The sequence below is a fragment of the Ambystoma mexicanum genome, chromosome 1p (genome assembly GCF_040938575.1).
Source record: "Ambystoma mexicanum isolate Mex_15411 chromosome 1p, UKY_AmexF1_1, whole genome shotgun sequence".
NCBI lineage: Eukaryota > Metazoa > Chordata > Amphibia > Caudata > Ambystomatidae > Ambystoma > Ambystoma mexicanum.
This window is the reverse complement of record NC_090921.1, coordinates 106,150,475-106,178,454: the sequence shown is the minus strand read 5'-3', so window position 1 is coordinate 106,178,454 and position 27,980 is coordinate 106,150,475. Positions and strand designations below refer to the sequence as shown.

At 46.4% G+C, this 27,980-nt stretch overlaps 1 protein-coding gene across 1 annotated transcript; it reads right to left on the bottom strand.

The window, feature by feature from the left end:
- Nucleotides 1-14,132: 14,132 nt before the first annotated feature.
- On the bottom strand, nucleotides 14,133-25,857 carry ZP3 (zona pellucida glycoprotein 3). Its single transcript, XM_069607216.1, has 9 exons — nucleotides 25,437-25,857; nucleotides 20,791-20,909; nucleotides 20,588-20,691; nucleotides 20,324-20,501; nucleotides 18,285-18,405; nucleotides 17,448-17,539; nucleotides 17,227-17,366; nucleotides 14,872-14,943; nucleotides 14,133-14,289 (listed from the first exon to the last, which is right to left on the bottom strand). Exons 1-9 carry the CDS (start codon nucleotides 25,827-25,829, stop codon nucleotides 14,174-14,176), a joined length of 1,335 nt encoding a protein of 444 aa, XP_069463317.1. The 5' UTR covers nucleotides 25,830-25,857; the 3' UTR covers nucleotides 14,133-14,173.
- Nucleotides 25,858-27,980: the final 2,123 nt, after the last annotated feature.

Here is a 27,980-nt window from a genome sequence, read left to right as displayed (position 1 = left end):
ACATGGTAGAGTGGGCAAATCTCTAGAGGCAAGAGAAGCAACAGCACTCTGCATAATTGAATTCAATAACAGTAAATAGAAGGTTGAAATATACACATTGGTGGTCTGTTCACATGTGACTCAGAAGTTGAAGACAAGGAGTCCCAGACAAAGAACGTGGTGTTCTCGTAGTCCGTCAAATGTTCCAGGACAGTGAGCAGGCCGCAAAGTTAACTACAGATGGAAGACTTGGCTTATGGCCAACCAATGAGGGATGATGGATTAATTGGTAGACTGGGGAGTAATTTCATGCAATTCAAAGAACCTAGGTTTAATCTCACTGACGAACTGTCAATACTCCAAGATTGGGATAGTATGCCAACCAAGCAGTGGGCCTTGGGGAAATCCAACATACATGTTGCATAGCCCAATCCACTGCTTTTATGTCTACTATAATCAGTACTGTACATATTTAGGGGTAGTTGAAGACATGTCCTACAGACAAGGGGCAGCCAATGATGTATTAATCCTTATATGTTCTGTAAGTAGATATGTTACCTTAACCAAATCACTACTGATAATAGGGTTTTATTATTTGCCATCATAGATGGCATACATCTGTGTAGAAGACCCCTGGACCGTCAAACTAGATTAGGACTGTACAAACAAGTCCTATGTATGTCAGTTCTCCCTACTTTATGCAAAGATGTTTAAAAAAGTAGTACTTTTGCTATATTCCTTGAGTCTGTCCGTTTATTGGTCCAAGATTATATGAGTAATTCCATCCAGCACAATAGATGCTTTAAGGTGCTAGAGTACATTTTGGTAGCATTGCAGATTGTTCAGGTCTAATCGACCAAGCACAAATCTAGACTGCCGGACTCTTGGCTGTTCCCACCATTAGCCAGAAGACCACAGAGATTCCTGTGAAAACCAGCACAGAGTCCTGTGCAAGAATGAAAATAAGTTGGCAGGTTCCCCCCTTGGACGAAATTCCTGTCCTGTCCCCGCAGGCGCCCCCTGGACAGAAGGCGAATTGGTCGGTTGTGGGAGAGTCAATGCCAAGGGACTCAGTCACAGATTTAAGTAGAACAATAAAGGTGGCAAAAATAAAATAGGGTGAGTGATTGCGCTGTAAAATATATGTAACAGGATTTGTTTTGGGGGGGATTATAAAGAGAAGTAGATCAGGGGGCACAAGGTACGCACTAGAATAAAGACTTCAAATAGAGGCAAGCCCCACAGTGAGTGCATACCAAACTCCAAAAATTGAATAGATCATGAGACAAGATACATTTAAGGACAGTAAAGGACGGCATATGCAGAAAATTAAAGGGCATGTGTGGGGTTATAAATATGCCAATATAAAGCTTTTGTTGTGTCTAGACTAACGATAAATTAGTGAACATGTGGACCAAGAGATTGACGTCCATCAGGAGGGTAAAACTCTAAAGAATATAAAGAAAGAAGGGGCTATAAAATATCAATAATAAAAGAACGAGATTATAAAAATGGATGGAAAGTGTAAACGAAGGAACAAATACAACATTGTATAGATACTTTTATGGGTTAAAATATTTTCTATATTATAAGCAGCGATTGATGGTGCCTGCTTCAATTGACCGGTGCGTTATATTTGATCAAATAAAGAATACAATAAAAAGAACATGCAAGTATTGACAGTCGAAACCGACTCATCATTGGAGACACTTCTTTCACTGTGTAGGACACTGCCAAGGTAAGGCAATATCAGAGTTGGAAAGAGGCACGACTAACAAAACGTTAGTGCCTTGGTCACAAGAGGGGTTCGCTGTCATAAAGCAAAATATTTGCATGCTCTACATACAAGGGAAAGAAATTACAGAAAAGTTTGGCCATTTTAGAACTGTGGAAAAGTGTACCACAGTGAGAAAGAAGATCCAGCTGAGCAGGAGTGGCTGCTTAACCCGCATAAAGGAGAGGATAAAACACCTTCGGCTCTCCTGTCCCTCCCGAAGACAAAAGTGTAGACGCAGAGAAGGGATTTTATCCTAAAGCAATTAAAAGCAGCAGCCGGGTAAGCGGGGGGTACATAACAGGGCGGATAATGCAGTAGAGAGGAAACATCAAACGCAAATATGTATTGACATGCAATGAAAGTAAACATTGTGATGAGGACATACAAGAGTCAGATTGAGAAAGAATAAGCAAGGAGAAGTAAAAGACAAAGCTAAGGGAATAGCAACAACAATGAGTGGATGGGAGGATATAACTAGATAAGGGCATTGATGGAGATCGAGAAAGAAGGAACAGGTATACAAAGAAGAGGGATAATGAATGTAAGCAAAGGGGAAAAACAAAGATGATGAGGTAAGAAATGAAAAGGAGAGACTAGAAGAGAAGACATGGGAGGAGGTGGAAGCCTAAAGATTGAAAGTACGTAGGTTACAACGAAGGCGAGAGGAAGAAGAGATGAGGGACAAGGAAAAGAGGAAGAAATTAACACTAGTAGGGGATTAAAAGACTATCAGATAGAATATCTATGCTATAAGAGCATAGTACCGATAGATACACAACAACGACTGGGGAAGAGAGGGTCACCACAACCCTGCAGGGAGCTGCAAGGATGGCCAAGATCAGCACAGGCTGATGATCAGAATACAGAAGACAGTGCAGACTTGGAACCTTATATATAATAAGGGATAAAGACAGGCTTAAAACCCAAGACAGCATGGAAGGATCTCCATCAAGGGAGACTGAAGGATGGTCAGATGACGTCATAACAGACGAGCATAGAACACCGTCTTTAAGCAGATTAAATCTCAATGATGAGAAAGACAACAGCTATATGTGCTGGGGCATGTCGTCAGACTATGAAAGGGAGGAGAATGAGAGGGCATGAAGAGAAGGCGCATGCATGTTTTCAAAAGAACCAAATGTAGAAAAAGGGGTAAATGGTTAGAATTAGAGGACCCTAAAGAAAAAACACCAGAACCGACACTATACACTGAGCGAACGCAAGTACTATTGCATAGTACAGGGGGTGTATCCCCCACCTTATAAAAGCAGATTAAGGGCACTACCGGGAAAAGAATAAATAAAAGACGACACTAGTCCCACCTGGAACATGAAGAGTGTGGGCAGATACGATTATGGACTGGGATTTTCACAATTCCCATTATTAGAGAAAGGAGGACTACCACAATATATACAGTGGCCACAGATGGACAAAGATAATTTAAGATGTACATTGCCAAGTTTAACTTCTGGTGCAGAAAAATGGATTTATAGTTAGAAGGGATGACATTAGCTATAGGTGATATAAAAGGCTTGCTAGCAGACATAGGTGAAAGAGCAGATGACATTTGGAAGCGAGCAGGATACACAAGTGGCACAAAAAAATGGAGCAGCCTTTATTAGTACAGTAGATTTTTGGCGGGCGCCAAGAGTACAATATCCCAATATATCGGATATGGGTGTGATTAGAACTAGGAAAATGGGTGCGGATGGTTGCTTTTATTGAAGAGAAATTGAGTCTTGCGATGTGTGAATCGTGGGATAAAACGGTAGCATTATTTTACCCCATTGTGTCAAGGACTTCCCGAGCCAGAGCTGTGGCAATTAAATATAACAGGTGGGAACGGAAGCAAGGCCATGGCCAGAATTGCAATTGACAATTGTGCATCACTGTCAATTGTTGCAGGAGACGAAATAAAAGAAAGCCGAGGACCGAAAGCAAGAAGAGGAAAGGTTAGTTCAGAAGAAGTTATATAGATTCGTTCTAGAGGTAGCAGTATTGGCAGGTAACAAGGGTGTGGCTACACAGGAAATGCATCCAGCACAGCAAAATAATACAGTGTACCCCACGGATCACAGGGTGTTTGGGGGGAGGGGGGGGGGGAAATACAATTTGTGACAAAGAGGGAATGGCCTTAGAGGACAATGAGGTGGATTTCAGGACCCTGAAGGAAGGGTAGGATTTAGTGGCAGACAGCCACAACAATGTCGGAATTGTGGAAGAATAGAACATAGCCAGGACATGCAGAAGCAGGAGGTATGGAGCAGAATTGGCAAGCCTCAAGACGGGGGGATGGGTTATGTTACACAATATAATACAGAACCAAAGAAATATTATGCACAAGATCAGATACACGTTTAGACATATGTACCACAACATGTGCAGCAAGTGCCATTGCAAATGCAATTGCTACAAGGGCAACCAGAGCAAGCGCCTATGCAAACAGCAGTTCCAACCCTAGCAGGCACAGACACCACGTTAAGGTACCACAATTACAGGAACCCAGCAAGTACCAGCACCTAAACTGGGGAGTGTGACTGGTGGGAGGAAATCCTTTCACAGGTACAGGGATGAATTTATATCCACAATAGGACAGCCCACAGAGTGACCTGATGTGTTCAGTACCATCAGTGACACCAGATCACCAAGAGGTACCAAAGGTCAACGTGACGATGGGAGGCAAGACACCAATTTCTTGTCGACACTGGACCAACTTGTTCCTATGTCCGTGAGGAAAAATACCCAATGTCAGGTAATGCCATGAATGCCCAGGGATTTAGTTTAGTTCCTTTTACAGACCAATTGCCAATCTCTGTAGGAGAACATGTCAGTGCCAATATTATTCTAGGCAGACGCCAGTCAATACATTAGGACGTGATGACAAAGCTTAACATGACGATATCGTTCGCCAACGAAGGAATAGTGTGTTCTACTCCAGGGACAAACTATATAAATGTGGGAGAGTTTATATTAGCGTTTATAGGGCAGAAGGCATTGTGGGGAGTTCCTTTAGATCCAGAAGTATTTTTGTATGGCGTGACAGTTGCCTAGATTGATAGGAACAATTGAGAATACCAGATTAATTTTATGTTCAGACCAGAGATCTCCATGCACAATGAAGAAATGCAGGTTATCCCCTTTGAGTTAGAAGGGGCAGTGGTAAGAAGAAAGGGACAGATGAGGAAGAGGATAGAGAACAGTGATAGCTCTCAGTGAAGGATACAAGCCGACAAATTATTGTTTAGGGATGATTTAGACGATGAGTTAGTGCAAGTAAAACAAGAACATAGAACTACTGCAGTTATTAGAGTGGATAAAAAGAAGCCAGTCATTCATCCAGGAAGACTTAGAAAAAGTGCTATAGAATGTATGGACCACCAGCCCATATTATTTGACTTTATTAAAAGGCATAGGAGCAGTTAAACTAAAACCAGGAGCACTTTTGCCATGAGCAAAGCAATACCCCATGTCTACCGAAGCGGAAGATTAAGCAAGGCATATTGGTGCCATCCGATTCTCCATGTAACACGGCTGTGTACCCTGTGAAGAAATCAGGGGCGGGGGGGGCTAGTGGAGATTTACACAAACGTTCAGCCCCTAAACAATATAGTCAAAGCCGAGTTTCCTTTAGTTCCAAATCCTGCAACAATAGTGTAATATTCTATCTAATGTCAAGTATTTCACAGTTAGATTTTAAAAAAGCATTCTTTTTGATTCCATTTTCGCAAAGACTCACAAAATTTGACTTCCTTCTCGTATAGAAATCCCCACCGGAAACATACTCGTTTGCCCCAAGGATACTGTGAATCCCCTTCGATCTTTAATGGAGTCCTTCATATGGACTTGGGTAACATCCAAATAATCCAGTACGTGTATGATATGTTGGGTGTGCAGCGAGACAGAAGAAAGGTGCAGAGAAGACTCATGACTATACTCCAAGAAAGGATATAAAATTTAAGACAAAAGTTTCAGTATTGTCAAGAAGAGGTTTTGTATTTGGGACTGTTGATCTCTCACAAAGGAGGAAAGTGGGAAGGAATGCGACACCTGAGAAAGCAGAAGCAATCATGAAAACAGTAGCACCAAAGACAGTGAGGGACATGCAGCAATGTCTAGGCCTATATAACTGTAGGGCCCCAGCTTTTGATTATCGTAGGGCTAAGGAAGCACAGGTGGACAAGAGCACAATAACATGGACAGATGAGATGACTGAAGGATTTGAAGTATTGAAAAGATCAGTACAGCCCGTGTTGGGAATCCCAGATAATGAAGAATGTATCTATTCCCATATTCAAAAGGAATCACAACAGCATTTCTCACAAGATATTAGGGAATGGATGGGAAATTAGGTGCGGTTATGAGAGGACACTACTCCTGTGAGCATTCTTTGGCTGCTGCCTCCTCCTCCATCACAAAAGCCTCAGTATAACAGTGGGGTGTCCAATAACATTTGTGGAACACGCATTATTTACAATTTTAGAGAGCCAAATAAATCAACTACACAAAGAGCATCAGAGTAGGAGGTGATAATTTCTAGCCCTGCAATTAAAATGGTTAGATGCAAGACAGGGATCCCAGCAACTTTCATAGCAGAACTAGGCGAGGACGATTATGTACAATGTATACGGACTGAGTGTTATGACAATACAATATTCCCCAAGCTAGAGAATTGGCCCTCGGGGCAGGGGGAGTTTCATTGATGGGTCATCAAGAATTAATCAGAAAACTGGGGAAAGGCACACAGGAGCAGCAGTACTACATCCGAAAGGAGGGTGAATTTGAGGTAGCAACAAGCACAAGATAGTGTTCAGATTATTCAGCACAAGCTGCAGAATTAGTGGTGCTCATTGAAACAATGTGGAGATTTGAGGGTGAGCTGCAACCGTGTACTCGATTTCAACCGTACATGCAGGTTTGTCATGTTGAAAAAGAAGGGGCTTCCTCTGTGCAGACAGCACTCCAGTGCAACATGCAGCCCTATTGGATCAGCTTATAAGCACCAACTCCCCCATTGTCCTTAGTGTTGTAAAAATGCGCAGCATATTCTAAAAGAACTGACTTAAATTTCCTGAGGACACAAAGCCACAGACAGAGGCTAAAAAAGCAGTTCATTAACCACCCATGTCTAGTTTTGAAATAGAAGCTGTTAAACAGATGATAGGACGATTCAGGTTAGCAAAGAAGAGCTTTAACATGCGGCCTATTAAGGTTGAGCCCCACAAGAAAGATTTATGGAGAAAGCAGGGGTGTTCTTCCCCACGAAGGCAATTTGGAAACAGTATAGCACTGGAAAGCCAGTTATGCCTCTAAAACGGAGGGTAGCGCTGGAGCAGCTTCACTACCCAGAACACACAACGAGGGAGTCTTAATGCTACAATTGCAGAAGAATGGTTTTCACCTAATCTGTTAGATCATGTGGCACAGCTCATTGTAAATTTCATCATGTGCCAGAAATGTACTGCAGGGCACACGCAAACAGTAAGAGGAGCAATTCCTAGACCCAAGTGCCCATTTCAGCATCGGTGGATATGCAATGGATAAACATGCTGGTCGTGGCATTTCCTTTTTCTAGATGGAGCGAGGCAGGTCCATGTACACACCCAGATGCCGCTTGTGTGCCATCAAGTTCCTCGTGTGGAAGTATTGCCCAGATGGGGTGTGTGCAAGGTTTTGCGGTCCATCAATGGACCACATTTTGAAAATGAAATCTTTGAACAGATACATTCTATTAGCGCATAGGTTCTCTTCTGCTCATCACCCATAGGCTAAATCTGTGAGAGATTACATGGTTTGTTAAAGGAGGGAATAGCAGGGATGTCTACATTGCCTTGCCCTTGCTTTATTTGCACTGATCAGCCTGGCTCAGATCACCAGACAACTCCTCATGGGTTGGGGACTGGAAACTGTACGAGAACCCCACTTGCTCCTCCAACTAGGGTAAGGACTGATGTAGCGAAGACATCAGGTGAGGACATTAAGTGATGAGATGCACCATTACCCAACAATGACTGCATTGTGTATTTCTCAACAGGTCAAGAACAAAAGAGGGGTCAAAAAGAAGCGATAATCAATCTCCCAATTTGGAGGATTTATTGCAGTCAACCGTTTTGTGCCCAGGTGGTGGTACGTAAATGTATGCACACCTGAACACACCCCGCTTTGAAGGCCCTCACAAGCAAGGAGGAAGTTAGTCCCACCGCTGAGAAAGTGAAGGTGCAACGAGCATACAAAGGAGCATCAGCTCCTCCTGCAACAACCCTCAGCAAAGCAAGAGAAGTATTTCCGCGCATGTCGATGGCCAAGGAACAAGAAGATTGATGAGCATAAAAGCAACTCAAACAAGGCATCAATACTAATTTGACAAGGAGCAAATACACTGGCAGTTATCCCGAGAACTTTTCTAGACAGGTACAAGGAACAATGAGACAGAAGAACCAACGCCAGAAGAAAAGAAGCACATTTCATCTTTGATGCCTATTGTAGACACACTCTTGGATGATGTTTTTTTCTTATTACAGTCTTAGCCAGCGCCAATATGATATGCAAACAGACAATCCAGAGAACTATTATTTTTTAGAGTAATAGTGGCAATTATCTTTCAGTTTCAGATTACTATGCAAATCTGATGGGAACAGTCGAGTAAATACAAAAATGGAGACTTCAAAATTTCAGAAATGTATTGCCATCCAGAAATTCAATACGTTTTCATGGAATAATATTTGTGGTATTCTGTATCATTTTGTTTTTTCTCTCCTCATGTTTAGGGATATAATAAAATACAAATGGGGAGGATGTTAATGACACAATTACTATTGTTCCCATCAGGAGTACAGACATTTTCAATATGACTAAATATGTTTCAATGGATGTTGATGAAAATATAAATATGGGTGTTTTATCTTCAGCTCATTTAAAGCATAATCTATGGTATCAGCATATGAAAATGGTGGGGAGAAGAACGTCAGATGAAAAGCGGTTATGTTTGATCCCTTATGCTTTGGGATCCTCTATTCATAGCCACAGAAGTATCAGTAAAAAAAAAAAAAAAAAAAAAAAAAGGCATATTGCCTCACAAGAGGACAATTCCAAGGAAGAACAGCATCCATAGTATGGATGAGTAAAAAGACGTCTCAAAGAGAATCTGCACAAGACACAAAGTAGAGCGAAAACCAAGCGACAATGCATTGAATAAAATATGAACAGTCTGAATTAATGGAGTATGAATAAGGATAGAAGAAAATAAGATGCTCCAGTGTGAAGGCAAGACCGGTGAAGACAGACAAGAATGCTGGGAAAGAGGTCCACTACGAATTGCAGCAGTGCTCAATCCTGAAGGATGGGTTGATGAATTGGTTGTGTTCAACCAACACTGGCATGAACAGGACAACGGGGGAAAAGCAGTGATGAATGGAGACCAGGACTGCAAAGATCAATGGTCCAAGACTAATATTTTTATCGTGGGTCGACGATGAGGGGGGGGGGGGGGGAACACATGCAAATACTACCCCAGAAAAATGCTTCCATGGCACAAATTAAGTTGGAGAAAATGTCAAGTGTCATCAGGTTTGCTTTGTCAGGAATGATGGAAGGAACAGCAGTCCCGATGGACCACTAACGGGCATGTGGATCAAGAGCATATATGAAATTGCCACCAAGATGGGTTCATTGGTACTGATAATCATACCAGCTTTGGTGGTGCCGCAAAGTGACCTGCAGATTACAGATTTCCCAAAAATGGATGCACACCCTGGGAGGAAGAGATCATTTCATTGAAGCAGAAAGGAGAGAACAATTGCTCAGCACACTCAGTGGAAGCAGATCATGAAATTCCAGATTAGCATAAACTGTTAGTAAGACAGCAGTGATATTTACATCCATCTTTCTGCCAGGAATTCAGACAGCAGTGAATGGCAGGTGGTTGCAAATCACAAGATGGGAGCTGCTGCAAACAATCAAAATGATGACAAAAGGATTTTCTGCAATCAGAAGAACTGAGGGCAATCGTGGTTAGGGCCCTCCAGAACAGGTATGTCCTGGACTTTTTACAGCAATGGAAGGAGGCGTGGGTGCCAAGATCAGGCCTTCTTGATTTACACCAGCTCATGGTGAAGAGAATTAAACCCTGACAGAAGGCACAATGTCAGCCCAGCTTACAAAGATGGTGGATGAAGTGGACACGATGGAGGCAGATAGCTGGTTTACACCCGTTTTCATGTATTACAACGTGGCTGCAAGATGCCTTCAACCTACTTGGAACAGTACTAGTGTTTGGATTGCTAGGATTTTGTTTTAAAGGAGCTTCTTGGGACAATGCCAGAAGACAGCCAAGAAATGAATTGGAATGAACATCAGGAGTGATAGACACTAAAAGAACACTTGTGGAAGTACTCTCGAAAGTACCACTTTGCCGCGTAACGGCATGGCTAAATTGATTTTCCTTGGATTCTTACGAATTATGTTTAGCGTGCTCATTTGGAAGTAAGTGCGTATTCCTTTTTCTTCCTTAATTACCACGAGTTCCTTTTGCCTGTATGTCTATTTGTTTTTGGCCATACTCACAACCAACATGGCAAACTCCATGTGTAATGCAGAATCAGGCCACCACACGCCACAAATGTGACTCACTGCACTAGCCATAAAACTATTGTGCTTGTGCCTTCACCTGCTTTGAACTTGTCAAATGGTGTGGCAGTCCCAATCAGTCAACGCAGACCTCCGTTCTTTGATGCATTCAAACCAATTTCACAATCTCATGCTTTGTCCACCATCTTACCGGCTTCCACTCAAATTCGGTCGTGACTACATGTGAAAGCCAACAAACGTTCAGATGCCACGATATTAAAAATTCCCTCGATTAGGTTGGTTCTGTGCCTAGAATCAGCCAAATACGTTAGTTTCACATTCTTCCTCCAAGCACGATGCGACAGACATCTCCATCTATGCTAGCCAATGCAAGTCGCCAATATCTATATATAGCAACACCACGCGCCGAGGCGGGTGTTCCGACTATCACATCGCTCATCTCTCATATATACATCCTACACCGAGGCGTCTCCTTCAACCGCCTCCAACAGAATCTGTGCCTTCACACAATCCCATGATGAAAAGCTCTGCGCCATTAATACCACCATGCTAACGCTTTTCAAATTGTTCCAATCAATGGATGCCAAAATATCAAAGCAGTCGACACAATTGGATCAAATGACACTATGGTTAAACTCCTTGCTGATTGACCCATGCCTCGAGACAGTCTGTTCTTCCAACTCCTGTTAATAATAAAGAGGTGGTCATATGCCAAGATTCCAACATAGTGACATGATGATTCACCCAGTCAGTGCTCCCCATCTTTTCCCCAGTCAGTGCTCCCATCTTTTCAGCGGTTATTCGGCCAATTATTGAATCCGACATGCAATCTCCAAACCTACAATCAAGGATTCTTGGACAAGTATACTGCTCTCCCCTTCCCAAAGGTCTCCCACATCAGACTTAGCAACAGCCACTTTATACACTTTAATTGTCCAATACTTGGGCTCTTGCAAAGTTTCCTTCTTTACTTCGGAGAGAAATACACAGTCTGCTCCTTATTTTCCATTTTATGCTCTGCATATCTCTCGAAATAGCATGCTCGACTCCAAGCCCAGATACCCCTTTATTCTGCAAGGGAAACAGCTTCTTAGTTTCTTAATTGTGCACTCTTTGGCTCGTATTGATTGCCATAAGCAGTCCATTATCTTCAAATAGTCACCCTAATTGTTAACTATATACCCATCTTTAGCAAGCTTCTACAAGTCTTCTCTACCACAGCGTATTTGCAGTCATTGGTCAGCAAGTTACTTCTTTATATCCACGATTGCTTTATCTTCCAAAAACGTGTTTCTCTTAGTGCTTAGTCAATATGGCCAGGGAAGAGTACATATCACACAGGGCTATACATTCAATTTTGCAGCCAGTGAAGGGCGGGGGGTAGGGCAAACAAGTCTGGTCATGTCAGGCAGCAAGATCATTCAGTAGTCGGAAGTATAGAGCGGTTATCGTAGTTTGGTAGATTCATGAGAAAGTAGAAATGCAGCACAACAGATACATAGTAAGGGCCAAAGACTCCCATATTGCGAGCTGGGAAAACAACTGAAGGATCCTGGGCCATGTTCAGGAAAACCAGTCCCTTATTTTGGGGCTGGATTTAGTCTTTAGACACTGATCATTCCGTCTTGCATGCAAAACTCTGAACTCTGCATGCAATTCCCCTAGCATCGAACTATCATGGCAGTGTGCAGGCTTTCTGCTGGTCATATACAAGACCCAAGGCTACCATTGATGAGCCAATGGCGGACCATCCCAGAAGAACAGCGCTTTGACCCATTGAAGCATTCATTAGACCAAACCACCATCAATCCTGCTGCCGATAGCTGAACAGTCAAAAGATGCAATACCCAGCCTGGAGTCAAAGAGTTGAACCACATTGCCTGAAGCAGAAAACACTGAAAGGGTACAGGAGTTAGGCGGATCAGAAGCTATAGTGACGGCAACTGCCACTTGGCCCAGAAGGCAAATGTCAATTAGGATTACAGGGTTATTTAATCCTAAAGTATAAGATTTTGTTGGAGGCCTTCAGAGTGAGGAGGTGAGGGATATGCAGTGTTATGGCGCAGGGTGGTAACATTCACCTTTGAATCTCACATCACATCTAGTTCTTGGTCTGCCTATAATGGTTAGACAAAGCACTGGTTAAGCTGCGGGTGTAACATGCAGTGGTAACTCATTTCAGCCAAGGCCTCTGCAATAGGCAATGGAGGTTCACATCCACCTTTCCATTTTATAGCCTGGATGACCAGGTGCTGTGCATTTTCAATAGTCCAAAGTGCTGTGCACCCTAGTGGAGTCAGGTTATCCAGATTGAGGCATCGGCTAATGGACTCCAATGCTGGCAGTGGTGGTCTTGGTGAGGGCCCCAAATCTGTGCCCAAAGCCATCACTTCTTTGGTGTCTCAGCCAAAGACAAGATCGGGGGCCATTTCAGCTCATGGTGGAGTTGCTCAAAGCCTGCTTCCAGGGTGGAGGGGTAAGTGCTATGGTCACAGGAGTGCATAAGGGACAGGTCCTCCAAGTGGGTTCACTGCCACACTACAGCAGACCATTGTTAGGGCCTGGCTAAAGCTTTGCAACAGATTGTATCAAGGTACCTGCCAGGTCATGTCTTGGAGAAGGTAGGCGAGCCGACTGGCACAAGGTGTAACACATTTCATATTAGTTAGATACAGCCAACACGGGTAATCATGAACTATCATGGCAAAGCATGATTAGCTGGCAGGCTGCACAATCACGGCATACATCAACACTAACCCGCTCCAACAGCATCAGTGGTCTGCCATTGGCTACCATCACAGGTTTCGTAGTCACTAAACTAGGACATGCTGAAGTTAGTATGCACAAGTAATGGCCCGTGGTGATTTGCAATGGTCTTCTGCGAGTCTGATTGGTGAGGAAACCTTGCATATTCCACCACCATATTTCTGGCATTGTGGCACTACGTAGAAGTTTACCGGAAATCTGGGCCAATGAGTAGTATTGGGACTACAGGATATCATTTCAGACACTATCCAGAAAGCCTATTAGCTAGGACAATACAGGTGGATTCCGAGTGGTCCACAAACCCATCCAGTGGCTGGAAGTCAGACGTCAGGCTTATCAAATGCATGCTCTGTAAAACTAGGGCTGCACACGAGGACATGAGCCAGGGTCTGCCTTCCTGTAGCAGCACCTGGGGCAAGTTTAGTACCAGCACCCGGCACACCGCCACCCACCCAGGTCCATAGAGGGCAGTCACTCAGCCGGTACCAAACCAGCGGCAGCGCTGTATGGAAGTTATTAACACCCCTGCTCCCATAGTTGAGCCGGGATCACCACCAGGAGACCAATGAGCATGGGGCAGCCTCTGAAAGTCCAATGCTGATTCAGCATCAGCTACCCATTGCAATAGAAAGCACCCTGCTCTCCCATTGGTGGGCCCAGCACCAGTAGGAGAGTGAGGAACATTGTATTATAGGGCAGCTGCAATTCCTTCACCCACCGCACCAGCTTGGGGGAAGCCCCTGAAAGACACCTGAACTGGCATGCATGGCAGGGGGGGCAAATTAGGCACCCATGGCCACCCAGGCTAAAGCCAACCCCAAGTCGAGAGCCTGCAGGTGAAGACTCCTCTGGCTTGGGAATTCATTGCTGAAGTTAATCCCTGTAGTAACCTTCCCCATGAGCCCCGTGCCGAGCCGCACACTTCCAGCACAAGAGCTCCCCATTTACACAATTGCTGAAGATTGAGACTTAAGCGGCTTCGGCAATGGCTTAGCGTCTAGTACAAATGGCTCGCCAGACAACAGTATCATTTTTCATATTTTTTATTGCCAAGATCCTACAGAGTTCCTAGGAAGCCCTACATCCCTTGTACAGGACAACTGCACCGATAACGCCAAAGGAAAGTGCAACAGCCATTGCCACGAAGACCAGGCCAACCATAGACCAGGGTTCAGTAACAGCACCTGCAAGAGGAAGGCATGGCGGTTAGACAGATTATCCCACATGGACCAGCAAGTAAATGTCATTTGACTGGTTCTAAGTATAAGGCTGGCCATTCCCAGTACGCCCCACCCCTTCCAGCCCCACCTTCTGTATTACCACAAAACCTCAATTGCCATGCCACATGTGCAAGGTTCATAATGTGCAGTCACTAGGTAATGCAGAGTGCTGCAAAACTAAATTGGTTGCACTCTTGCACCATACTTATCTGTTGTAGCACAGCCCGACAAACAGCCGCTTGTTGTGCCACTGGTGCCATGCAAGGGAGGGGTGTGGGTGGGCAGGGTATAGTTTTGACCTGAAACACTTGCTTGGGTCAACATAATCATTCCACTAGACCAGCCGCGTGTGTGTTACAGCTGCTACAACAGGTAAAGCCCCAAAACCACAAGATGTTCCAGCAGGTTGGGTAAGGATTGGAGAAGCCAGGTTGCGCCCCAGCCAGCGAGTCATCTGTTCACTGCACAGGATCGTTGCTTTAGATAGTGAAACCCAGCTATGCATGTTAGATGTGGTTTCCATTGAATGAACCAGTGTGGCCTTACCATGTTGAATCATGCTGCCCTTTCCTGCGTCTGCCAAGATGACCAGGGGGCCCAGAACTGCAACAGATTCCTCTGTAAAAGGGAACCAAGAGAGAAAAAAAAAAGCCAATCTTAAAAGGATACAGCTGTAAGAAACAACTCTCGGTTTCTGGAACTACATTAACTCTTCTGCTACACAGGTCTTTCAAACTACAGTTATTGGTCATGCAGAATAAAAATGCGTCTGTGCCTTAGATTACAGCATCCAAGAACAGCTTCCGCAATACAGCGCCCTGGAATGCCACCAGAGACAACGAGAGATCCTAGAGAATTGGTAAAGACTATTGACCGCAGTCACTGAACAGACCTAATCTTTAGTAGCAACACAAAATGTTGGGGCGGGGAGGGGAGAGGGGCAAATGCATGACCACAAACAGCAGTAATCAGTCTTATTTGAAATAATTGGCATAGGTCAGCAAACCAGAGAGGACAGTCTAGTGTACAACTATGGGTGTGGCCGACAGTAAGGGGCAACTAGTCACTTCAATTACTCTCAAGACATTGGGCCTCATTACGACCCTGGCGGTAAGGGGTTTACGCCAGCGTTAGCTGCGCCGACCCCTTACCGCCAATTACGAGGTCCCTTAGCGCCATGGCGCTTTTAACACCTGCTTTTAGCAGGTGTTAAAATCCATGGCGCTAAGGGACCATGGAGTTAATTACGCCACCGTAATTTACGGTGGCGTAATTAACGCCTTCCCCACTCCCATTATGCCCTATGGGGCAAAAATGGGAATGGGGAAGGGTAAATGGGGATTGGGGACTTACCGCCCCCGCCAACCTCGGAATGGGGCGGTAAGTCCGCCAACCACCATGGCGTAAACGTAGTTTACGCCATGGTGGTAAAGTCACGGCCCAGGCGGTAACTTACCGCCTGGGTCGTAATGAGGCCCATTGCAACCTTTAAGGTAAGCCCCCAAATTCTCTCCTGTGGCTTAGTGAGTTTAGGGGAATCTAAAGTCTCCCATCCACTCCCCTTGGGGAAATTAGCACATTACTCGTCATTTCAGACCTTGGCAAGAGACTGCTGCATCTGGGTCTAGGGCCCAGGCTCCAGTGAAGCCTACTAGCTCAAAAGTCAACTGGGCTGGTAGGTTGACACAGAATTCCTAGATGCAACATCAGGATACTGTCTAAACATGCAAGGGCCAAGAGGATAACACTGACCTCAAGCCAGGCCCTTCTAAAAAAAACCTATAGCAGGCTTAAGGACCCGAATTTAGAGCTACAGAAATTGCAAAGATCATCCACCTCCAGTTCCAGTCAACCCCGCCTACCCTCCAAATGGGCTACACTTCACAGTACCAGCCAGTTTGAGCCCCAGCTTTACCAACATTTATCTGTGGTTGAAAACCCTGAGCTGCAAATCAATATTGGTTCAGAGCCCAGGGTAAGTTTATTTGATCCATTTTGTAACCATGCCGATTGGGTATGTACTAACCTCCCCCACCAATCAGAGCTCAGGACACATCTTGGGTAGTTTGCTCTCTCGCCAGCCCAAGACACATGGGACCCAAGTAGGCAGAGTTTGAATCAGAAGCCTAACCCAGTCTCATGAGGTTTCCGTACTCGCCCATGCAAACCATTGAGTGGGTGCCCAGCCATTAAGCAAGGGTTTTATGGGGGAAATGAGATGCAGACCACTGTTCAATTCATAAAACCAAATAACCAGCGTAGGAATGGTTTGGTAGATGGCTAGAGGTTGGGCCCAAAACCAGAGCCAAGATAACACTTTGGGCCTTTGAACAAACAGCTTTGCAAAAGTACTGCAAGCATAGAGAGCGCATTTAGCTTTACCCTAGCATAGAAGAATAGTCTCTAGAGATCTGGTTATTTACAATATATGCATTTGGACGCCTTCCACACTGCCCCTACCCACTGTGGCATTGGATTAAGTTGCACACAAAAAAAAAAAAAAAAAAAAAAAAAAAAAAAATAGGGGAGGTGCGCAACTAACCAACTGCTAGGTAGTCGATTCAAGGCCTCAATTTCTGACACTGCTTTTTAAAGTGTGGCTACTCCCCTCCCCTTTGGGTTCACCCTAGTGGAAAAGGGGCCACCAACTTTAACTCAGAGGGCTCTGCATAGAATTACTGGCCAACCACGAACTCCAACAAGCAGGGTATTTACCTAGCCCTTAAGTGCCATGGCCCTAAAGCCCAAGCACCTGGTTTCACTTTGTCCTTAGTCTGGTCAGTAAGCTTGATCCCTGTGTTGCAACAACTGCCGAGCTTGGTGCAGAGATTTGACACATTTGTGCAAGAGCCAAGTAAAAATCCCAATACATTGTAAGCACTACACAAGCCATACACCTACCCGATTTAGCAACAATGGCCCTCTTCGTTCGCCTGGAAGGAACCAGCAAGCGGCGAGGGCCCCCGGGAGGACTCACCAAACCACAGGACCCACCATCACAACAGCTGCAGATGCTACCAGCACCTTCTACTGGAAGCCAACTGGAAGAAGAAACACTTGGTAAGTCTACCATCACACACACACACACTGTAGACACAAGGGTTTGCAGAGGAGGTACTCGCCTGCTGCTAACCCCGCTGTACGAGCAGGCCTTGTTCACGGCATTGGGTGCCTGGGTGGCATCAACAGCCTTGAGAGCGCAGGTGATGTAGATCTGAGAAGGGACGAACCAAGCGTACAGTGATTAACAGAAGCACACAGTAGGAGCGGACAGGTTTTCCAGCATACGCGCTTTACTTCATGTCAAGCAATAACAAAGGGTCAAAGGCTGGCAGCAGGGCACACAAGCTGCTCAAGCAAATTGGATGGCTTCCCTGTGAAGACAATCTATACATGAAGGAATGGTTTCGAGATTCATGGAATGGGGCGAGGGGTGTCGCAAAGCTACTGCATGGATTGAAGGAGTTCCGACAAGCACGGTTGCTGCTGGGCATTGCAATTAACTCCAGGCACCATGGCAATTTAGAGAATCCCTGGGCTGTGTTCTGTGGATTGGAGTTTCAGTATTCAAAAGCTCCCATTGAGAAATGTAGACCAGGGGGTCAGCAACCTTGTATTCTGGCTAGTGCTTATGGAGTTGTAACATTAGTTAATGAAAGGGGTGGAGCCTGAGGCCAAAACACCCAGGAGGGCTGCAGACACCATGCAGTACAGTAAAGACAGTTGGCTGGTTTCTTTTAGTTGGGACGAAGGCTTGCAGTCATAGGTTTTCATGGTTCCACATACAAAGCTAGGTGAGCTTCCCCTAGTGGAGGATTATAATCCCTACAAGGACCAAGGGGGTGGGGGAGAACAACCATGGATTCTAAATTGATAAACATCATCGAAGTTCTTACCATGAGAAGACCAGGCCACCGAAGGACCACACAAAAGAGGATGCAGCAGCAAGTACAACTTACCAAGGACCTAGAGTCCCCGATGAATCGGAAGGCATCAACACTAAACTGCAGAACGTTGGGCTGGGACCGTGGAGCTCTGAAGGCAGAGGACGAGTCCGACAACTTGCCGTCAACAAGGCACCTATCAAAAGAAAGAGTTCACTCTCAGCATGAACCTGAAAAAGCAAAAGCGGGCACAAGGTACTGTACCTCACATTGCCACCCTCCCACCCCCCTTTCTCACATGGAGTACTGGGGCTGCCAAAAAGAAAGGGGCACACCTTGATCAATAACCACATTTAAACCGTGATTAGGGTTTAAATATTTAGAACACTTGAAATAATGATTCTGAAGGCATTACTCTGGACTCGTTCAACTTCGATGCTACAGCCTACATGAAGGGAGGATGTTAATGCCACAAGCCAGGTGGACATGTGTAAGTCACTGTAGTTCTAGTGAGCCTGAAACTGATACTGGGGAGAGTTGCTGACCGCACTGTGTGCCTCGCTGCAACACATTGTCAAGTTTGTGACTGCATAAAACTGAAAGCATGGGTGACGGGCCACAAATACGACTGTCAAGCCTCATTTGGATCACATGGTCAATTCGAGCAACCAAAAATGCCTTAAAATCTTGCAAAACTGTAGTTTAAGTGGGTTATGGCATTGTATGTATGGTAACCTAATCCAAGCACAACCAAAAGGTGATGGAAAGAAGGTTCAATCGTAACCATGGGTACAGCTCTGGGCAACCCTCCAGACCATCGTTTTTCAGCTTCCCAAACCATTACATGAGGCAAAAGACCATTGTCCGCATCTTGGCAGATCAATCTTTGCCTACCTGCCCAGTCACACTTATGGAGGTTGGGGGGGGGGGGTCCCTCAGGGCTAGGGGGGGGGGTCCCTCAGGGCTATGGTCTAGTGCCTTTACTCTCTATACAAGTCCCCTCACCCCCCCCCCCCATCATTTAATCATATGGAGACTCACCACTTCCATGCGAAAAAATCCCAAATCTTAGTTTAACCGCCTTTCTTCCCCCCATCCAATATTGGATGGCCTCCCATTAGCTTCACTTGGAGGTCATTTATTTTCTTCCCGTGTTCCCACCGCCCCCTTGCTCCCATCAGTCTTTTGCCCAGTCTAGATAGAATTTGCTTCTGCACCGTCCGCTTCTTCACATAGTTCAATTATCTCATAAGTTCGAGCAGTCTTACAAGTCATGTTAAGATTCTTAACTTCTACGGTTCATGTAGTCTTTGGTCTTTCTCTTCATACCATCTATAACTCCCATCTGTCTCCTTTTTCTACTCTTCGGTCCATTTGCCCCGCTTCACCCTGCGCTGGCCCTTGCTTATTTGCATTCCATGATCTTTCATAGCCTCCCTACTTGTGGTCAAAGTTCTTTTTATACCCTACACATTTGCTTACATAAAGCTCAGTCAGATCCCCAGCCTGAAGTGCACCTTCCAGATTTGCAACACCCTGCCCCCTTCTTCCTCATTTACCTCACTTTAAAGCCAGTCTTAAGGAGCACCTCCTGAAACACCCATAATCTTATGCTTATAGTGCTTCGGTGCAAGGTGAAAATGCATCATGATTGGTCCCACCAAGGGCCAGTTCAGCCTAAACGGGCTACGTCACATCTCTTCTGCACGAGAACGTCTGGAGTTGCTTGCAGACTGAAGACGATGGTCTGGCAGGTTGCCCAGAGCTAGATCAGATTAATTCAAGACCTCCCAGCCATCACCTGTCAATCTACTCTGGCAGACAATAAATTGCTTTAAGACATCCGCTCATCAGGGTGGTGCCCATTGGAGGATACCATTGCCATGGATGGCAATCCTTCCATGGAAGACAGACTCATCCAGGTTGGTTACTACTCAGGAGGTGGGTGTTATTCCTGTGCACCCATGTGTATCGTTTGGTAGGGGAAGAGGACTTTCTACATGGATATAGATGTGGCCTTACCCATGCTTTATAAGGGTTGCCAAGAGGTTATTGCTAGCTGGCCCCTTCATATTCACAAGAGGTGGCCCTATCGGGGCTGGATTAGCACTTACCCATTAGAATTGATGAGGTCATATCTAGGGCTGGAGGCCTTGTCCGGAGTCAAGGTGGCCACACAGCTATCCACAAAGAGCCTCATCGAAGCGTGGTTCCCCGTATCAACTGATGCCTCGATGTGGAACACCTCTCCCAGCTGAAAGGTGTTGCTGGATCTCTCAGAGCTCCAGTTGTCTGGAAAGGCAAGAGTGTGATTAATGGAGGCCCAAGCCAGCATCATCTCAATCTATTGATGCCAGCAAGATGGCACTGCCACTTACCATTCATAAGACGCAGGGAGAATACCAGGCTGCCCTCTGCAGACACAGTGGAGCTGAAAGGGATCCAGGTTGGCTTGATGGGGTTGCTGCTCACATTGCCGCTCCTAGAAGAGATGGCTCACTAGTCAGTACAGGCAACTAAGAGTGCAAGTGCAGTGAGCCGCGCAAGTGCAGCGGGCCGCGCAAGTGCAGCAAACCTTCACCTCGGATAAATGCACTGAATGAGAACTTGCGCTGGATTGGACCGGATGATCACTGCGCTGCCGGATGGACTGGGATTGTAGGTCAGGATAGAGCGGTAAACTAGCGTATCAGAAGTCATCTGGAAAAAAAGTACAAGTCACAACAAGCCTCATGATGTAGCTAAACAAGCTCATCAACCCCGCCATCATGCTCTACATTAGGACGTTACGGGACCAGCAGCCAGCAAAGCTTCCAAGGTGTAGGAACAAGCACATATATTCGGTGATCACTGGGCAAAGGGAACAGAAAAGGATTGACTGCTTGGCATATCATTCGGGATCATGACAGATGGATCCAAGTGTGAGGCACATGAGCTGGGAGTCTACAAGGTTAGTGGAGCCTCTACGTTTGGACAAAAGGAGAGTTAAGAAGCGAACCACCCATTCCCAGAGATTAAAGAAAATTGTGAGCATGGCCCATTGAAGAGTTTGTCATAACGAGCATGCTTTGGTCAATTCTGGTGGCAGTCGAGCCACGTGTTATGATTGAAGACATCTTGGTCACAAGATACGGCATGGAGACATGCTTCCATACCAGGAAGAAGAAATGTGCAGTCACCAGAAGTTAGCATAACAAGGTGCCCTCTGTGGCGAGTGCGGGGGGGTGAGAATCTCGGTCCACCCTCAACTTGAGCCCTGTTACTGTGCCAAAGGGCCACCAGTATGAAGCCTGCCTGGTGTCCATATCTTAGTCTGGTGGAAAAGTGTAAAGAACCAGATTTTGGGGGGAGGGGGTATCTGGACTCCTGCTCTCTATAGCAGAGGACCCCAGCCAAGATCATCTTTCATTGGTATTGTGGCGACCAATCAAGGCCTCATCTCAGGAGGTGATGTGGGCTGGTTCTTAAGTACAGTGTAGTCCCCAAGCCCCCACAAAGGAATGTCCACAGTTCTTTATATACACAACACTTTGTGCTCCGACAATTCTAAATTTATACAGTTGGGTGGTACCACTATTACTCGGATTCCATTCAAAAGGATCAACTGTACTCAGTTCAAATAGCATACGAATCAACACAGCAAAACAATATCCACCATAGACTAGGAGGATACAGGGCCTGATACCTAGGCACAGTTCTGTATGAGCATCCTCACCTGGGCAATCAGTAAATGAAGATGCACTACAAGCCCAGTCCATGTATTGTCTATTACGTCTTCTCCTTCTATAGAGGTTTACTGCCCCAAAGTACCTGGTTATGTAGAGTTCTTCAGTGAGTCGTCGACAGGCACTTTGAGTGCACTCCCTTTCAGGCAGGAGCTGCGGGTCGTCAAGATTCGGTGAAGAAAGGTGAACGTTGAAGGAGCAGCTTCAATCTTTGTGGTGCTCGTTGATGAAAGCTTGTGAACGCCCTGTGAAGAGGCGTGCGGTATACGTCAACAAGTTTGTTCGTTGCCGCAAAGAGTCAAAGAACTAGCCCAGCAAGGGCGGCGAGTTGTTCGCGAACAGGACCATGACTGGCTTCAGTAGCTTCGTCGGTGTCTGAGGTGTTCGGGTGGCAGGAAACCCAGCCGCAGATTCTCCTTGGTGGCCTGGACTTTCTCCGGCAGGACGAAAGTGGTCAACGAAGATGAGCAAGGGAGTCCTTGGATCAAATGTTTTTAGGCAAAGGGAGCACTGCGGCTCTGGTCGGCGACGGTGGACTGCGCATCCTCTTCGCTCTGAGTGGGCCCCTTCTCCAGCAGCCTTTCGATGGTCTTCCTACCAGGGAGCTTTGGCAAAGATCAGCTGGTGCACAAGGGTCCCTTGAAGCTCAGGAAGAGGTCTCCTAGCCAGGTCTTCTTGAAGGCACAGCAGCTTTCAGATTAAATTGAAGGGAACACCACCTTCTTCCGGCTCGGCTTCAACAGCAAGCCTCAAGTATCAAACTTCAGCTTCCGAATGATTTCCACTAGTGAGGCCCCCAGATATACTGTTGATTTCCCATTCACTCAGCTGGCTCACTCAGGCAACCAATCATTCAGAAGGGCATTCAGGCAGCCAATCAGTGCATAGTGCATTCTTCTCCAACCATACACTCACATGCGTTAATGAATTATGCCATTGCGGGTGCTTCGTTTCAAAATATATTTCCCCCCCACCCCTCCAAACTTCTTCAAGAGGCCCAGGCATGGGCAGAAACCAGCCCCCAGGGACTACACGATTATGGCACAGCCACAGGCCGAGGGGCAGTTGGGCCAATCTGACCCTGCACTAAACCCAAGGACTCCCCTTTATCCACCCTGGGCACGTTATTAACGAAGAGGGGACACACTTCCGGATCACAGGAGAAATATGCACGCGGCCTCATCAGCTGGACAATTTGCGTGGGACAGAAACTGAGACCAACCAAACTCCCGACAGATTGGGACGCAAACGGGGACCAGGGAAACCTGGCAGAGAGACAGCAGAGGATGGAGAATGGGTGCACTTCAGCGCATTCCCCTCTCCCATAGGGAGCAGGGCATGGTGAAACTCCACGACTCATTGGGGCATCAGTTTACTTGCAAAAACTGGTGTGCGCCAAACCATGGAACTATTCAGACGTACCAGGTATGTAGGGTGGTCCACAGGAATAAAATGGGTACTAAAGATGTTTGTGAGCACCCCAAAATAAAACTCCAAGTGCCATCTGCTCAGCCTAACTTAGATCATAACGATCACACACCCATTCCTTCCAGCTCAGCCACATTTAGCTCTTTGATCCAAGCCTGTAGAGCCTTGTAAGGTGCTCAAAGGTCCTCCGGTTATGGGCAGCGCTGAACACAAATGCCAATACATACAGTATCCCATCCCTAGCCCCACCTGTGAATTCTCTGGCCCACTGCACCTAATCGCCTTAAAGCACAGACATCAATTCAGGCTGGATCGATCAGAGTCCAGAGTACTATGGTAGCCTAGGGAAGGAGTCTACAACCTGGAGGTTCAAGTGAGACTTCGGACTACAACTCCCATGATGCCTCATTGGTTCTAGCTGCCATCATAGTCAATTGGCATGGTGAAATATATCTGAATGAAGTAGACTGGTGGGGAGGACTACATCTGATGGGGAGGAAAGGCTCATATCTCCCCCACCCCTCAGTAGTGGCTGTGGTAGGAGTAGCACTAGAGAAGCATATACCGGTCACTATGACTCAGTCAAGAGTTTAGGCAACAACCACCTGTAGTAGTCAGTTAATCTTAAGCCACCCACACAACAGTTGTTTGCTAATGTCACATTTTATTGATGGTCAAACCTCCAAATTTCTTTCTATTACAACATGTAACATATAGAAAATCAATCTACACGGCTTCAAATAGTTGCCCCACACAATGCTCTTGTATGACAAGATTCTAAATAATGAACTCAATTAATGCTCTTACGCAATGCGGTATATAAGAAACAAAGAAACAATGTACCATTGTCACAACACTTGTGGTGGCTCGCCTTGTGCACATGGTCATTGCCTCCGTCTACTCAAGACGGATAATTTCAGGAGTATAATATCCACTATGGAGGTACCTAACCTCCACTCTTTCCTAATGGGATACTAATGATGGGTAAAAAAGGTTCTCATACTCACCACCAACCTTGTAAGGTAGGGAGATATCAGAGCTGGATGCCAGTCTGCACAATCCAAAAACAATATATCAAATCGGATCATCAACTATCAAAACAACAATGGTCTTTTAGAAGATTCAGTGCCAAGTGGGATTGACCATGGTGCCAGCAACAGCCAATTATATCTGCCTGTAGGTGGTGAGCAGATTGCCATGGGTAAGGATACTCCCCACAGCTCAGTCAGGTTGAGCGACTCAATCTTATGTAGGTGCTATAAAATGTACAGTTCAGCCAGGGGATGAGTTGGGCTTGCTACATTCAGGCCAGGGCACATTTCCTCTTCCAGGGACCATAATCCCACAGCTCAGTCTACCAATAATTGCTGTGAGCACGATAACCTCTTGATTTGCATGGCAGTAAATACTTAAGTAAGGGCACACAAATCAGTAGGCGTTTGTGGCATTAATCTAAAAACGAAGCACCTTTCACTTTGGAAATGGCTCATTTTGTGGTTTCAATAAAGTTGGAAGGCGCACGTTTGCCAAAACAATAGTGTGCCTAGCACATGGGATGCCTGCTTTTAACAGATGGCCCCGGTTGAAGAAGGGGGTTGGGGGTGTCTAAGCATTGACAGAGCTAGAGACCATACAGGTGAAGATTCGAGAATAGGGTGAACGTTTGAAAGCACGCACCTTGTAGACTCACAAGCAGAATGGGGGGGCGTGGGGGTTCATTATAGAATCCCAGTGCAGCAGCACAGGGAATAAGGCTCAGAAACACCCCCCCCTCCCCCAGACAGTGATTTGAAGTCAGCCTTTAGGACTTGTGCCAGCCTCTCACCTGTGGGGTTCCCCACAGCCCTGGACAAGCAGCACACGGTGCTAGAGGGCACCCCTCACCTGCAAGGGGGACCCCACAGCCCTGGGCAAGCAGCACACGGTTCTGAAGGGCACCCCCCCCTCACCTGTGAGGGGGTCCCCACAGCCCTGGGCAAGCAGCACACGGTGCTGAAGGGCACCCCCCCTGACCTGTGAGGGGGTCCCCACAGCCCTGGGCAAGCAGCACACAGTGCTAGAGGGCACCCCTCACCTGCAAGGTGTTGCCACAGTCCTGGAGCGCAGACTGCAAGATGACGGCGTCCGCAGCGATAGACGTGTAGCCGCAGAAAGCCGCCCCCAGCTTCAGGTCAGCGGCCTGCACCAGCTTGCCAGTCCCAAAGAGGTCCCTCTGCACGGTGACCACCATGGCAGCCTCCTGGCACTGCACAGCCACCGGGCTCAAAGGGGCAACAGCACGCCCCCCAGGGCTGCTCCACGAGCCGCTGAGAGCAATACCCGGGGCGGCAAAGCGACTCCCAAGGGTGTCCCAGGAGGCCGCGCTCTCACCGCGGAAGGACCCCCAGGGGTTGGAGGAGCCTCCCTCGCCCACTAGGGCGGCCACAAACAGCACAACTGCCACCAGACTGCCCCGACCCTCCATCATGCTTCTGCGTCGGTAATGTGTACGCAGCTCCCCCATGACACCGCCTTTATACACACATCCTGGGGCCCGGGCCCACCCGGCCCCCTCCTCATCCAATCAGTGCAGGTGAGGGGCGGCGTGGCTCCCTCACCTGTAAAGTGGGAGAAGAAGAACAACAGGGGATTGCACAAGAAAGGGCCAGCGCAGCCCACTGCACGAGAGGGAACGACCCCAGAGGGTTAACAAGGCGAGTGAAACATCAACGCAATGCTCCGATTAATTAATTGAAAACTCTAAGGGGATTTACTCCCAAAACACCGCGAACTAATCATTACCTCGGTGTCATCTGCGCGAGTGGTTTGAATACAAAGGGCGCTGAAGTGGTTCGGTTCTGTAAAAACAATGAAATAATATGAATGAATAGCTAAATAAATCAAGTTCCGCCTCACATGATAGCGCAGAGGTAGCGGCGTGGGTCTGTGCATGTTAAGAGAGGAGGGCTGGTTCAATGTAGTCCTGCAGGTAAAACTCGCAAACGAAACCACAAGTACCAGAATGCACAGCGACAACGCAGGCCGGGTTGAGCCAGTGCACAGCCTGCCGCCCCTGAGACGAGGTAATCTCACTTGGATGGATCTCTGGAGAGATCAAAGCAAGATGACATATTTCCTGGAGAAATGTGGGCGCTGGGAGCACTATAATGCTTAAAAACAATGACGGAAGGACAGAGAAAAACAGGGGGAAGCGATTTATAAATCCCGGGGACACCGGCCCACTCGGGGGATATAACATCAGAGACGAGCAAGGTTTTACAATCCGGGAGATATAGGAGGAGGGAGAGGAAGCAGTGTATTATGGTGGGCACATAGGAAAGAGCAGGGGCCGACAAGGAATAGACAGGAAGGGAAACAGGGGGGACTGTAAATAACCCACTAATCCAATACCCCTGAATGTCTCCATTCTTATCTCACCCAAAACCAATAATATCGTGGCCTGCAGAGTAAACACAGGCAGCACTGGTTCTCTGACAAGGAATAGACAGGAAGGGACCCCCCCTTGTTTTGAATAAATTAACTTTGGCTCTCACCGTAAGTTAACAGGGCGATCCAGACATGGACCCCTTGCTCACTGTTCTCAGAGAGACACAGCTTCACCTCACTGATGAGGCCCAACAAGGCTGGAGCATGTGTATGGGGTTGCTGGTGGTACTCTTGTTCAGAGGAGAATTGCCTAGTATTTCGGTGCTGGACTGCCCCTGGGCAGGACAAAGACTGATATGCAGGGACATTTCTTCTCTGTGAAAGGGACAGTGAGCTAAAGACTTGGTAGAGTCTCTCGCAGGGGTTATTCACCCAAGAACAGGCCATTGGGCTGTGTTCGTGCTGGTAGAGATTCCCAGACACCCCCTTGTTTTGAAGGAAACAGGGGGGACTGTAAATAACCCACTAATCCAATACCCCTGAATGTCTCCATTCTTATCCCACCCAAAACCAATAATATTGTGGCCTGCAAAGTAAACACAGGCAATTTAAAGATAGAAAGCTAGAATTTTACCACAGGACGAGCAGGTAAAGATCAGGCTGGAAGGGGAAGGATGATACGTCAACAATATCTTGGCCTACAAAGTAAACAGAGGCAGCAATGGATCACCCACTAGGAGTGGAGAGAAAGGGAACCAGGGACTATAAATAACCCACTAATCCATTAGTGCTGAATGTCTACATTCTTATCTCACCCTAAAACAATAATATCGTGGCCTCCAAAATAAACACAGTCAGTGAAAAATAGAAAGCTAGAATCTTACCACAGAACGAGCAAGGAAAGATCAGGCTGGAAAGGGAAGGATGATACGTCAACAATATCTTGGCCTACAAAGTAAACGCAGGCAGCAATGGATCACCAACTAGGAATGGAGAGGAAGGGAACCGGGGCTTGTAAATAACCCACTAACCCAATAAATCAAACTTCTGCATACTTATCTCACCATAAATCCATTCAACCACCCACTCGCACAGCAAACCGGATGCACTTAACCACATCGCAAAGCAAACAATCAACACAGAAGCCACACCAACAGCACACGAGGTCTCGCATCGATCCGATATTCGCACCCAAGCTCGGCGCACAGTGAAAACCGAACTGAAGCTGCCAACAGGACACCACCCTCTCACT